The sequence below is a fragment of the Chenopodium album genome, chromosome 16 (assembly GCF_948465745.1).
Source record: "Chenopodium album chromosome 16, dcCheAlbu1.1, whole genome shotgun sequence".
NCBI classification, from domain to species: Eukaryota; Viridiplantae; Streptophyta; class Magnoliopsida; order Caryophyllales; family Amaranthaceae; genus Chenopodium; species Chenopodium album.
Window position 1 is genome coordinate 7,304,976 of NC_137849.1, and position 15,637 is coordinate 7,320,612.

A 15,637-nucleotide genomic window follows, 5' to 3' on the forward strand; every position below is an offset into this window, starting at 1 on the left:
TTGTAAACAGCAACACAATTTCCGGATGCAGTTACCGATCCACATGGCCCACATATTTGGCTGGGGAGGTATGATCGAAGTTGTAGATGTATATGTATGGAATACTTGATATCTTTACTTCGTATAAAAGATGTCATGTGCTCTATCATCTATTAGAGTTTAGATGCAAACTGTTAGAAATCAATTGTGTGCATTCCTTCTTCCTACCTAGGGCTAGCTTGCTCGTAAGCATTTTCCTACTGGAAAATTCAAACTCCACAAATTGAACGTTAATAAGCTTAACCTTCTACTTTGGGATTATTATAAGCCAAATCAAACACTCGTTAATAAGCTTAACCTTCTACTTTGGGATTATTATAAGCCAAATCAAACACTCATTGTGCTTTTCTCTTTCTGCAATGAAGTTGAACCATCAGTCATTCAATAATAATAAGAAGGAAATGAACAACATAAAATGAGAATACTTGGCATTTAGCTAAATGATGAAGAATGACAGTTACAAACTTACAAATGTTACAATCGAATAATAACACATTTTAATGCACAAGGTTGAAGGAGAAAGTTTACATATCAGAATCTGAATCACTGTAGGAGTTCGAATTCCAAAATCTGGAAGACGCAGCATCCTTGTATGAAGAGACAGAGCAAGAAGCATTGCTGAAGTCTCGGAAGCGTAAAAGTCCATTGTCCCCAGAACAGGCAGTAACGATTCGACACCCATCAGCAGCCATTGAATTACACCCTATCCTGGAACAAGTTAGCTCCGAAGGACTGCAATTCAAGGTATTAGTGAGAGCACCAGTGTCAACGTCCCAAATGTTAGTGAAAAAGTCATCAGGACCACCAGTAACTATCTTGTATGGGTCGACATATACTTGAGTAACTGGACCATTGTGACCCTCCATCTCAACTACCGGCCTTGAATTTAAACCATCTTGGCTTTTCCGGACATCCCATAACAAAGCTCTGCAAGAACAAATAATTATCTTCTGCAATAGTAGCCAAGGAAGCATGCAAATTGAAAATGTGAAACTACAAACTGTGACGAGTGACCAGAAATTCCAACATGTGAGACCCGACATATCTATTCCCATCAAGAGAACATGATTATCCTACAAGTTTTCCTAATGTGTCCATAACAACATGAATTAGTGTTTTTATGAAGTTGCCTAATTGGAATCATAAGAAGCAGTGCCTAACTTGTAAATGTAATATACATTATTAACAAATCAGGGGCGCATTATGGGAATATGGGGGCTGTTTGGAGGCTTGAGAATTAATAGAGGGCTTTTGAGATAATTTGGATGGGGATATATCATAATTACAAATTTGATGTCTTTCTAAAACAGAGTAACAGAAAATGAGTGCCTCAAATATTATCTAAAATGATATAGTAGTCCTGTCAAATATATTGACACTATGTTTGGATAACAATAGTGAAGGGAAAGGGAGGGGAAGGAAAAAGAGGGAAGGGAAAGGGAGGTGAGGGGAGGGAGAAGGGAGCTTCCATTTTCCTTCCAAATCACTCCAACAATGGAGAGAATTGTTTTATAAGGGGAAGGAAAATAGATCCTTTCAATTCCCTCCCCTTCCCTCCTTGCATTAGCTATCCAAATAAAGGATGATGCATCATTCCTTTTCTCTTCTCTTCCCTTCCCTCCATTTCTCTATATCCAAACATAGTGTAAGGGATAACAATGATAATTTTATGAGGGTGCAAAAGACCTTCCAAATCTGGTTGCATAATTGCATATCCATATTTGCTTATTTAAATCAAATAAGAAAGGTTCCAGTACAGTCAAATTTATATGTTGTATTGAAAGCCAGAAAGGGAGAATTCAGACAGATTAACTGCCACTCAAAAAGTACTGCAAAATGATGTAACAAGTATTTATTTAGCTCAGGAATACATACTTGTTTTTTCCGCCAGTACAGATCAATAATCTGGAAGGAAGCATCTCAAATGAATAAAGCTCTGGTTGACAAACAGCAGCAGTAAAAGCCTTCTTCATTGTTCTCAAATCTATTGCCTGAACAGAGTTACCAGCAGCCACATAAACCATTGACTCAAAGCATTTGATTCCGACAGGAGTGCCTAGCACAGAGGTCATTCCCACACAACTAGATGTCCGAGATGCAGACGCTAGGGTAGAGTCCCACACTCTGATCTGTTTTATACATGACCAACATGAAGCAGAGCAAATAATTAATCATCCTTTATATATATACATAGTGGGTATTCAGCATAATAGAGTAAAGAACAAAGACGTTACAGAGTAAGATCTCAGCTAAAGTGTTTGATTGGTCATAGACAACTCAAACTCGAAACACATAGGATAATTTGTCATACTTATTCCCAACCCTAGATACCCTCATTCCTTATTTGCAAAGGCCTAATAGTCTAATACAAAGATATAGTGAATAGTTATAAAAGAATTTTCGGCTCATCCAACCAAAAAGTTATACAAGGTTACAGTTCCAGTGATAGCAGCAGAAGGTGGTTTCCAGTCATCATCTCGGCAAACAAAGTTTTGATCTAATTTTCTAGACTTCATTATTCTTTCACAACTAAAGTCAGCAAGAAGTATTGAACATCCTTGTCCTTTTGATCCTTTGCACCAAGGATAGATACTCAAAGCTACTCGCTCCAGTTTAATTAACAGGCCACATATGAATTTAAGCGTCAAACCTAACTTTTCTGTGGCTTTGTGAAAATATTCAAATACACAATAAGGGCATTGGAAAACAGAGATCCAAATTTACTGCAAAAATCATTTAATCAAAACCTAGGAGAGGCCAACACCAACAACAGTCTACAATCAGGCTTCTACCCAACTAGAACTGCTTTTGCCTCATGCTAGAATATGGGCAGTTGAAGAAAAGGTACTGTTTTACATCTGCACCATTACAAGGGGCAAGTACATGGGTGTTCAAAAAATGCCCATTTTTGCAGAATTTCAACTTTGGGAAGCCTGTTATGAACATCAAGCCATAAGATAAAAACTCACATCTTTAAGAGGAGAACAAAGGATCTAGATCTGGTCCCACGCAAGAGTTGGGTGCTAACAAAATACCAATCCAAACTCTGCTTTTGATTCTAGTCCCTAGATATAAGCTTAATTGATATTTAGTGTGGTTGGTGTGTAACATATTAACTCTATAAGAGGATTATGTGGGACCCTGGGCATCTGAATAACTCACGTTCCAAGAAGAATGCCAGTAATCAGAAAAAATAATGCACATGTTTAAAAAAGAAATCTGATTCCAGAGTTGTAACAAAGGAACACAAGGGAATCTGGTTCCTGTAACTAACAATTACTTAGTTTTCTTGGAGACACTAGTAAGGGGAGCAACATATGGTAACTTGACAGTGGTTGTTCCAAACGCATGACAGAGACAAAAGTTTTGTTACTTGACCCGCCCCATTGACATCCCTAACTAGATGCCTACTGTGGAGGAAATGTAACCTCTAGTGACAATAAATAAGTTGAAATTATTGTTATAGGAAAGATTGGAAGGTCAAGTTCTCATGCAATGCAATTGATATGTATATTTAATCGAGGGTCTGAAGCCTAACTTGTAGAGCAAATCACAATTCTGTGACAAAGGAAACTTTGCAAGTTTTACTTCTAAACATTGTCAAATCATCAACAATAGCATATGCAATATTATTGTTGAAGGAACTCAAAGAGGGAACAATCAAAATAGTGGATCAAAATCCGATATTCCAAAAGTAACTTAAATTGTCTTGGTGTAATTGTGGATGATCCACTTCGTTGGCATAAAAGGTTTGGTCGTGCTAGTTTTCTTGTTACTTGATATGAGAAACTAGCATATCCAAATCTTTAATGCCAAAGAGGTGGATTATCCTAAATAACATTAACACAATTTAAGTTACTTTTAGGATTAGTATCTAGATCCACTATATAAGTACTCCCTCTTCGTCGATGATTTTGCAATGTAATAAAAATTACAAAGTTTCTTTTATCACATAATTGTGATATGCTCAACAAGTTGTACTTCAGACCCTCAAAAACATACATTAGATGCATGGGAACTCGGCATTATAATTTTTCCTACAACAATAATTTAACCTTTCTTATTGACTCCATAGTAGGCAACCAGTGAAAGAAATTTAGAATTGTCTCCAGCATTAACCACTATCGAGGTACCATGTTTTGCTCCTCTCACTAGAAGGGGAAAGAAAACTAACACATTGTTTGGATAGAGGAAAAGAAGAGAAAGGGAAGGGGACAAGTCACCTTGTTTGGATAATGGATTGAGAGAAGGAAGAGGAGGCAGAGGGAGGGATTCATTTTCCCTTCTCTTTTTAATAAACACTATCCCTCCAAAATTGGAGAGATTTGGAGGGAAAATGAAGCTCCACTTTCCCTCTTCCTTTCTTCTCCCTTCCCTTCCTCCTATTTCCTTCCCCCTCCTTTCCCTTCTAAATTGGTATCCAAACATAGTGTAAATGTTAATAAAAAAAACCCTAAGTTTCCACGGGTTCCTTTGTTACAAATTTGAAATCAGATTTCTTACTCCAGATTTGTTAAGCATGTGCTTTGTTTTTACTAATTACTAGCATTCTTCTTGGAACATGAGTTATTGAGATGTCCATTGTTCCCGCAAAAGGTGCACTCTTTGCTATTAGGAAGATTTACATACTGTTTCTTCATACCATGATTTTTAGTTTATTTAAAGCCTAGTCCTTCTATTGTTTTAGTTCAAAAATTCAATATCCACTATGGAATTTCTTGATAAACTACTAATCCCTGAATCCTAAACACTATATACTTACGCACGAGCAAATTTGTTGAGAGATCAAAGGAGTTGTTATTTTTATAACAATTAGTACTTTTATACAGCAGGGAGTGATAACGTATGGTTGAGGGTATGTTGAACAAAAAACACACTAGCACTTCGGCCAAACCACATCTGCGCCTTTCAGAAAAGAAGAAAACAAAGGAGAGGAAAGGTGTAGACAATCTTATCTCGAGAAAACTATAAATATATATATATATAATCCGTATATATATATATATATATATATATATATATATATATATATATATATATATATATATATATATATATATATACACTAGTCATTTAGTCATTTCTTGCAAGTAAATTCAATTGGCAATCAACTTTTTCAAACAACTTCCCCTACAACTTTTCCTTCTCCATGAGAAAGTATTAACTATTCAGAAAAGGTTTTTTTTTTTTTTTTTTTTTGGGGGGGGGGGGGGGGGGGGGTGAGGGGGTGGGGGGCAAAAGAATTAGAAGAAAAACAATGCAATACCTTTGAATCTGTTGCAACACTGACCAAAAGCGAAGGTTTGTGCCTGAAAAGCACAAGAAAAGAAAAGTGCATGATTCTCACATCAGAAGTTTACAAAAATCAACAGCAAGAAATGCATTGATGCTATGGACATGAGAATAGAAGCAATATGCCTGAACATAAAGGGAGTACTGAAGGCCAGAATTTTGAGCATAACTACTAAATATAAGGAAGTAATGCAGAGAGATATAATAAGGATGAGGTAATTAAAAAAAGAAGGGGAACAACCTTGAAAGGTCCTATTTGTTAATCTTCACTTTTAACATGGAAGTTAGATAATATTTTATGCTCAGGTGTAAACTGCAATTTAGGGAACATAATAAAGAAGCTTCTTTCTAGTAAATGGAACATGGAAGTAATGATGCATCACTACAAACAGGAGATATAACCAGACCATCCATAACTATTCTGGCTGTAACAATTACAGTGTCCAAGTAGACACACAGTAAATTTTTGTCAAAATGAAGCCCATACCCGGCAACTGACAATAATTTAATCGGTTTCTCATGCCCATGCAATGTGACATTCAGGGCATGCTGACCACGTTTGCCACTTGAACTCAGAGACCACAGACGAACTGTGCCATCTTCTCCGCCACTAGCAAGCACTTTGCTACCCTTGTCACCCAATAATTTATCTGAGAGTGCAGAAACAGGACCATTATGACCTCTAAAACATCGAAAGCAAGAACCCTGTAATGGATATAAAACAAAAAAAAAACTGAGAACCACAAAGTAGTAAGCAAAGGTCAAAAATCTTCAGCAATGGATGAAGATGAGAGATGAAATTGATTTTCATTAAATGCATTATAATATAGAACTCCCTCCGTTTCAAATTGTTGGTTACATTTGGTGTTTTAATGCAGTTATTCAGGAAAAGAAGATAGTGGAAAGCAATGATTAGATGTCACATATATCAAGTATAAATGTATTAAATGTTGGAAAATGGGACTATTTGCTTTGGGTCTTTGAGAGTAGGTAAAAATTTTGGGAAATAGGAATAGTTATTTTGGGAGTAGGTAAATGTTTTAGTAAATGGGAAGAGTTGCATTGAAAGTAGGTATATATGAGGGAAAATGTGTAGAAAATTAATTTTAACCAAGGAAATAATTGAAACGTAACCAACAAAGTGAAACGCCCAAAACAGCAAATGTAACCAACACTATGGCATGGAGGAAGTAATAAGCTTGGATCAAAAGATGGCATCATAAGCACAACCCATTAAAGAGCTACTGAAATACTTTTACTACTATCTCTTTTCACCCAAATAACAATAACTAAATTTTTATTGCTTAGGAGACCAGCTTGTTAGTTGTTACCCATGTCAGACACTTTTATTTTGAGATGAAAACTAAATATTGGATTATAATACTGATAATCTTGCTTTGATTGGTGATCTTTTTTACAAGGTTTGAGGATGTAGCATTTCTATAATCAATCACCACTCATACACATCTTTTGGTGTCAATTAAATTGTAATTTGTAGAGCGTGTAAATTCCATTGCTAATCATAACATTGATCATGCTATAAATAACCATGTCGAAAGAAAATGATAAAGAGCTGAAAATGAAAATTGAAATTATAGAAAATTAAAGATAGATTTCAAATTCGAGAGATTATATAGACTTCTCACAAAGCTAAATTAGTAAAACTAATATAAACTTCTCATAAATCCCCTTTTTTCATTTCTCTAACTTTCCTGCCTTTTCACTTGAGCTTCCTAATTGATTTACTAAGCAATTCCTTATGCCCCTCCTATGGCTGGTTCATTACAGATCATCACCTTATTTTACTTCAAACTAAAAGAAAAAAATGATGAGGCAAAAGTGAACCAGCACAGCTCGAGTGCTCGATATCGTAGGTATAAAGTGGTCATAAAGCATCAAAATACTTTGAAATTTGTTTCTCCATTCAGTTATTCTATGGAGGCGTCTGAAGTTGTGGAATGGCCAATTCAACTGCAATACAATAACCAGACAGTTATTATGCCGAGGGTGGTTTAGGCGGACCGGCTGTAGACTGTGCAGAGGCTGTTTGCAGTAGACTCATAGGGATAACATGGTACTTCCTCCGTCCCTAATTAAAAGCCCCATTTCTCCCAAATTACGTTTCTCTACATAACAGCCCCATTTTTCATTTGGGTGGGGTCTATCATCCACTAACTTCTTTTTTTATTCACTTCTAATCAACAAAACCCCTCTTACACCACTCTATTCTCTCTTCCCTTAAAACCAATAAAAAAAATCTCACTATCATCTTTTTTTATTCAACTTTATTCAATAAAATTCCACTAAATTCCTCAACTTAAACCTCTTCGACTTCGGGTTCCTAAAATATGGGGCTTTACTTTTGGGATGAAAGGAGTAAAAAGAACTTCAAGCTTCCACTGTACAATTCTTTTGGAACTATAATTTGATGTATGTTTCCTTTTTTTTTTTCCCCTCTAGAACTATATTCAGGATGCTCGTTTATTATTGTTTGGTGCTAGAGAATGCTTGAACATAGGACCCATGTCTCCAAGATATTTTGAAGGTAACAAAATTTTTTATAATGAATAAGTAGTCTATTTTTATATTATACTAATTCAAAAACTTGAAAGACATAGAAGTGAAAATTCTCTCTACACAAATTCAAGCTTTGTCTCTCCTTCCTACCAAACACAGCACTGTCTTGTGCAATTTTGATATGCAATAACTTATTCATCATAATACATTATTCAAAAAATTACAAAGAAAAATTGCCATCATTTTTGTAAGAAACTCAAACTTAAGTAATCCTTAGCACATGAGTCAAGATCTATCAAGAAACTATTTACTGATAACTACTATGTAGTTTATTGTATCAACTAACCAATCATCACAATTCACAAAAATTTGTGTTTGTCACAGAAATGATTCAATAAATCCTTTTATTAACCTATTAATGCCTCTATGATATCCTTTATTCACACTCCAAGGAAAATATTTAAAAAAAAAAAAAAAAAACAAAAAAGTAATGAATATTACTTGAATGTTATGTGCCACCAAAGTTCAATGACAAAAGCCTTTTTTGTTCCAAAAAAATAAACTATCATTGAACTTTTTTAATCATAAGTATTCCATTCCCTCATGCTAACTATAGCCTTAAGAATTGACATGTCATGGAAACAACAGAAAAAAACACCATACCTTCCACCAAAGACGTATCGTGCGATCAGAACTTGAGGTTATTAATACAGTGTCATTGTTTTGTGCCTCACTTCGAATAAAAGATGCGTCATTGGTTGGAAATAACCTGCAAAATATACATATTTGTGTAATTAGTGATTAAAGTGATATATAAGCTGCTTCAACCAAAGTGATTTAACACTATCAGAATCTTTATTTTAGACTCCACTAAAAGGCAGAATTATGCTAGGCATTAGCATGGTTTCCAGCAATATAAATGGAAGAAAAACAGAAGGAAGATGATGATTATATTGATTAGATGAGAATTACACTAAATTGGATGATAGTTCCACTTTCGAGAGGTGGATGCTCTCCTAATACGAGCTTTCGAGAGGCTCACTCTCTCCCAATAACAAAACCGCACAATATTCAACATATCCTTATTCCTCCTCATGAGGCCTATATATAGAAAAACTCTCATAACAAACCTCTAACTTATTTCCCAAGTCACTACTAATGGACTATGACTAATATGCCCTCTTCTTGATATTGATTCCTTGCAAATTATATATCAGAAAATACAGTAACAAGCCTATGTGTTCCTAATTTATTATACTTACATTCTGAATTTACAGCTAAATTAACTTGGAATATAAGTATATAACACTTATTGGCTGTTGATGGAAATATTATACGGTCCAATTATGATTGACCAACGTGAGAAAGGGAGTAGATGGGAAAAATGAACATTTATTGAGTTTTTTCCACACATGATGTAAGACCTACCAGTAGGACAACATGCAAATATTCAAAAACATAACTGATGAATAGCAAACTAAGAAAAGTAGAATCACGCAACACCAACAAGGCAGCAAGGTAAAACTGGTGCAGTGTTGAGTGTAAGCAATTTGACTTATAATGAATCTTACCAATAACAAATCTAAAGGTATGGAGATATGTGAAACAAAAAAGGAATTTTCTAATCTCCAAACTGATATTATGGGTTTCTTTTCTTGGAGGTGGTCTGAAACTTCTACCTCATAGAATAAAAAATAAATAAGTAAATAAACACCAGAGTATATGGTTATTGGTATCTTCTACTTCGTATTTCAAAGCTATAACATGAACATGTTGCTGATTGATATCAAAACACTGCCTAATACTATTAAGCTAGAAGTAGGACCAACTACAAAAAGTTATAAAAAGGCCAGACTTCACTAACATGCATGTTATGATAGTTATATAACATACATAGAGTGGGTCTCAATAGTTAATTAGTTAACTACAATATAATGTAGCTCTTGCTAAAACCAGCACCTAATTATTAACAATAGAGTCAAACCAATCATAACAGATAATTGTCATAACTTGATCCATAGAGATAAACACCAATGCCAAGCCAGAGAAGCAAAGACCAGAAAGGAGCAACAAAGTGGCAAAGAACAGGAACACAATTGAGAAGAGATAGAATAGGTAATATTCCATTGCAATGTTAGTAAGTCTAGTGCAGTATAGCATACCAGAACTTGAAGCATCACTATAAGTGCATGATGATTACTTTACATAATCTACTGCTTCATTCTCAAAATAATAATCTGAAATCTAATTGTTTGACTTTTTATAACACCATATTTCTACAGGTTTAAGAGCTAATCCGTAAATTTTATTTATTTAAAAAATTACAACAACAAAGCCTTGGTCCCCAAGGGTTAATTAACATGAATCATCATAAGGAAAAGTTGGCAAAATATTGAACAAAGCAAGAATCCGGATTACATGAAAGTGGGTGAAAATCAGAGGGAGGAAAATAAGAATCTATGTCTATAATATTATACTAAAGCAATTCTTTTTTTTTCCCCTCCAAAAGACCTTAAAATCCCGCCCATTTCTTAATCTACCTTTCTTTGCTTCTTTTTTCCCCTCCGAAATCATTTTTATCCTTCCCAAATGTTTTTAAAGTTTTTTTTTTATTTTTTATTTTTTTTGAAAAATAGTTTACAATGGATAATATACTACTTTTACTCCTAAAAATATGCAACTACCTTTCTTAATCTACCTTTCTTTGCTTCTTTTTGTCAAATTCTTCCATGTTGATTATTTGGTTATATAGTCAACATGGAAGAATTTGACAAAAAGAAGCAAAGAGTTCAGAGCTAAATCCCTGGACTTTTCAAAAAAGCAAATTTCAAATTAACTTTCCATAAACCAGATGATGTAAGGCCTTTTCTTATTGACTGAACTGAGCTGAACTGAACTTAACTTAACTTATTGGAGCTAAACTAAACTGAACTGAATTGAATTGAATTAAAATGAATAATTTATGAGATAAGGAAATTAAGAACCGAACTAAACTGAACTTATTGGAGCTGAGCTGAACTGAACTGAAAATAAGCTGAAAAGAACAGTCCCGTACTATAAATTCTATAGTAAATTATTGCTCCAGAAGTAATTTGATGATCTTAACTACAATTAATTTCTCACTTCTCAGAAGAATCAAACAACAACAATTCCCCTACATGCTGCCACTTGTTAAGCTAAGATTACAAGTATTCAGGGTCATCAACTCAACAAGGTGGAGATGACCATAGAAAAGAACCAAACACAACAATGATCTGCCTTTTTCCCCATCCCCTTTCCCGGATCCAACAAAGGTAAAAAGCCAAACATATAACATAAGATGTTATACATAGCACAACATGCATTCAACTTACCTCATGCATGTAATCCTTGCATTATGATCACTTAAAGTAACCAAGCACTCTTTACCATTTACCAAATCATCAATCTTCAGAAGGCGTACCAGTGATCCCTGTTGAATGGCATATAATAACACAACCTTTTAATAATACTGCAACAAAGTAACAACTGATTGAGTAGTTAAGACAAGGCAAAAGGGTTCATCCTATAAAAGATGTCAAAGCCTGTCTGACATTGACTATGGCAGGACAAATGCCATAAATAAGATAGCATGTGAAAGCTAGAAGCTAATAATTTATAGACATTTGCACAAGTAAAATAAAAGTCAAGCCACCTGTACACATAAAAATGGGCCAAGGCAGCAGATTAAATGCTATTGAGTGAACTCTTAAGCAGGAACAGCTAACAGTTCATCATCTAGGTGCCACATAATATGTCATGAACATCAAGATTAATTTGTTGCAGCCGATATCCAGATAAAAAAAAGTCCTCTCTAGGAAGCATACCCACCCAAACTAATTTTCAGGTCATTTACTCTGCTAGAAAGACAAAACCATGTCCTAGCATGTACCCACAGTCCTAGATGAATCTGCAATTCATGCAAAGAAGTGACAACAGTGCTGTGTTGTCAGACAGTAAAATGCTCTTTCAAGATAGCCATAAACCAAACATCTCAAGGTACTTCCTCAACCTTGGACTCCTAATAAAGCTCTTTACTCCTCACCTATTTATTCTAAAAACCTTAAATTAATGGATATGCCTCCAAGTATCCAATAAATAGAAGACTCCAAGGAATGGCCGGTTCCTTTTAATTTTTTAAGCGTTTTTCACTAACTAAATTGACATGGCCATATTTACAAACATCACAGAGTGTATATATATATATATATATATATATATATATATATATATATATATATATATATATATATATATATATATATATATATATATATATATATATCTTACCATCCAAATTTTTTATCAAGGTAAGCTACAATCATTGAGATACTACTTAAGATTCAGATTGGTGACATGATTTTGGATTGTACAATCGTAGGATCATAAGATCCGGATCGCGATTATAATAACCATGGTTCTCCTTGTTCCATTCAAATTGAGCACAACAAGCACTTTCACTTCCATTTCACAAATATTGACATTTGAAACAAATCTCAAAATGAATCAATAAAGGTCTTTCAATTTTTCCATTTTAAATAAAACACCAATCTCAATATGTTCAACAAACATCCTAGTCTAGATTTTTCTTTTAGGACAAAGTTTACATAAAAGCTTTTTTTTTTTTTTTTTTTTTTTTGAAGAATTTACATAGAAGTTTCATAAATGTTAATGAGTAGATATATAAGAATTATACATACAGCAAGGGAAAAACCGTAAAACATACCTGCGAAAAAATGATGTCATTTTTTCCTAACAATACATGACTGAAAGGTCTTGAATCAGTATAGAAGTCAGCAACCAAGGGATCAACAAAGCTAAACTTCCCCACTGCTGCACGCCTGCTTAAATAAGCTTCCCTCACCGCTGATCCTGGAGAGTTTAAACTAAATGTGTGCTTTGGCCATTTCTCCCTTAATTTGGAAAATATATATATATATATATATATATATATATATATATATATATATATATATATATATATATATATATATATATATATATATATATTAATCAGAAAAACAATACACATTGCAAATCATCACTGAAAAACGGAATGGACTTAGGTATCATGATATGCAATCTTACATACACTTCTTTTGTTTTTTGGATTAGAAACCCCATGAGGATTAGTTTTATACTTTATTCAATGAGGAACTCAAACATCTTACAAAAAATCCAACACAGATGCAGAATTATCAACACTCGAGAACTCAGTTCTACGGAGGTGAATAATTCATATGACGAGCCCCTTGATTACCCTCTCTATGAACATGACTACATAAACACGACTTGAGTTAGCTACACTACAAATTAAAAATTCTTATTCATAAAATAAAATTAAAAAATAATAATAATATAAATATAAAAAACACACCGGAAAACAATTAGCTACTTCTCAGCATACACTTCTTATTCATTGCTCAAACTATAAAGAACGAAACTTACCAATATATTGTAGAAGAAAAAAAAAAAAAAAAAAAAAAAAAGCGAAATTCCAAGTTTATCAAATGGGGATTTTTTAATAAATTTGAAAAAAAAAAAATAATAATAACCATAATATCAATATGATTGAATATACTGCCTATATAATTATGTGTCGATTGTATATCTTGATAAGAAAACTCAAACCCTCCAATCGTTAAATACTAGCTCTGTTTCCTTATTATTTGCAATGAAAGGTATTATTTGTGAGACATAAAAAAATTCTTTGTTGCAAATAATAAGAAACGGAGGTATTATATAATCGCAAAGTCTCATCAAAGAGATTTACTCGGAATCCCTCCAATAGCTAAATATACAATCGCAAAATCCCGAATTATTTTGAATGTTTAACAACGAAAATTAACATATGCCGATCATATCAAAACTCAAGTATTACCAAATCATAATGAAATTTTAACCAAATTAAATAAAATAAAAAAGAAAATTAATACCGGAAGAGACGGTGCCAAACAGAATCAGAATCGGTAGCAGTTCGGAAGAATTTGCAGGTGATAGCCATGTTTGAGATGTCTTGAATGCTTAAATAATTTGTGCATTGTACCAATGAATCGACATCTAAGTCTGTAATTGATGTTGAACTCGATGAATTCATATCGTTTTTCGATGATGGAATTTCCGACTTTTTTTTTCTGGTAATTTTTTATTAGTGAAATTGCAATCAATTTTGATTTTGATCGAAGAAAAGGGTTGAGAATTGGATTGAATTGGATTGAATTGGGTGAAATTGATTTTGAGGGTTTATAATTAAGGGGAAATAGAGCGGGAGAATTAAAAAGAAAAAGAAAAAAAAAAAATAGGAGTTGAGTGATTGCGGCTTTTATTAGGGGTGAAAGTTAATGAAATTCAATCCATAGTCTAATCCAATTTGAACTAGGAATCAATCTAGTATTAGTAACTGGATTGGATTATACTTTATTTTATTTTCAAAGTTAGTTTTCAAAAAAAATTATAATTTATTTACAAAAGCCATATGAGGAAAATAGAAAATTGTAGGTGGGGGTATCCAAGAATGTGCTCGATCCCGAGTTGAAACCACAGAATATGGTAAGTGTATCTCAGTGTAGCTCCACTGAGCTATTTACTCATTGCACTAGTTAGTTTTCAAATAGGTTCAATGGAAGATGAGATAAACTGAGCAATAAGCCAAAATTATTTACAATAAGTCATAGGAAATTTTGTCCAAAACAACCCTATAATAGGCCTAGCTTGTGAAAAACTACTCGGAAAAAGTTATTAGTAAACAACAACCTCATAAACGCAAAAAAAAATTGTTTAGCACTACCCATTAACGAAGTCGTCCACTTTTGTCGTTTGTGGGCCTATATTTTCTTCAATTCAAAATTTCAAATGCCTAACTCCTCCCTTATTCAATTTTCCTCCATTTTCTTTCACCTTTCACCATTTTGTTCTACCTTGGTTAATCATACTAATCAAAATCTCTTTCTTTTACAAGTAATTTAACACCAGTTGGTTTATACTAACAATGTCATTCCAGTATTCTTCATCAACCAATTTGAAAAATCCGCATCCCCTTCAATCAAATGCAACATCATAAAGAAAAAAATCCATTGAATTATTAGACATTCTACATATGAAACTTTGAAAAAAAAAATAGCAAAAATAACCATTGAATTGAAACACTAAAGCCGAAATGCAAAAGCCCGAATTCAATTGAAACCCTAAACCGTATAAATGCAAAACCCCAAATTCAATTGAATCCTTAAACCCTAGTAATGTAAAACCCCTAATTTAAATAAAACCTTAAACCCTAAAAATGCAAAACCCCTAATTCAATTGAAACCCTAACACCTAAATTCAGTCCATATTTGTGATAATTTAATAAAATTCAAAACCCTAAACCCATTATATTACAAATGAAAAATTATTTACAAAATTACACGTTGCTAGAATTTGGTGATTAATTGTCTTCAACAACTTCAAAATTTAGGGTTTTTGATTTTACACTATTGTTGAAGGGAAAGAAAAACTTAATGAACAAAAAAGTGGGTCTCACAAAAGTGGACGGAATCTGTTAAAGGGTAGTGCTAGTTAAAGTTTTTGCATTTTATAGAGTAGTTGTTTACAAAAAAAAAATTCGGATAGTTGTTCACAAAACTGACCATTTATAGGGTAATTTGATTTTTTTTTTTTTAAATAAACGTAATAAATATATATATTTTATCATGAAATAAATTGTTGGCTAGATATTAATATAAGGATTCATAATATATAATTTTTTTAAAAAAATAATTTTTATTGATGTTTA

General features: G+C 33.2%; 1 protein-coding gene across 1 annotated transcript; it reads right to left on the reverse strand.

Annotated features, from left to right (window-relative positions):
• Positions 1 to 464: 464 nt before the first annotated feature.
• LOC145584820 (nuclear distribution protein nudF-like) lies at positions 465 to 14,126 on the reverse strand. The gene is made up of 8 exons (XM_081641609.1): positions 13,803 to 14,126; positions 12,593 to 12,779; positions 11,202 to 11,299; positions 8,512 to 8,617; positions 5,819 to 6,036; positions 5,306 to 5,348; positions 1,915 to 2,168; positions 465 to 966 (listed from the first exon to the last, which is right to left on the reverse strand). Exons 1-8 carry the CDS (start codon positions 13,961 to 13,963, stop codon positions 564 to 566), a joined length of 1,470 nt encoding a protein of 489 aa, XP_081497735.1. The 5' UTR covers positions 13,964 to 14,126; the 3' UTR covers positions 465 to 563.
• Positions 14,127 to 15,637: the final 1,511 nt, after the last annotated feature.

Coding starts and splice junctions, on each gene's coding strand:
- LOC145584820 (XM_081641609.1), bottom strand. CDS start 13,963: ATGAATTCATCGAGTTCAACATCAATTACAGACTTAGATGTCGATTCA. Junction 5,349..5,818: donor AAATTATTGTCAGTTGCCGG/GTATGGGCTTCA, acceptor TGTGCTTTTCAG/GCACAAACCTTCGCTTTTGG. Junction 967..1,914: donor TGTACTGGCGGAAAAAACAA/GTATGTATTCCT, acceptor TTGTTCTTGCAG/AGCTTTGTTATGGGATGTCC.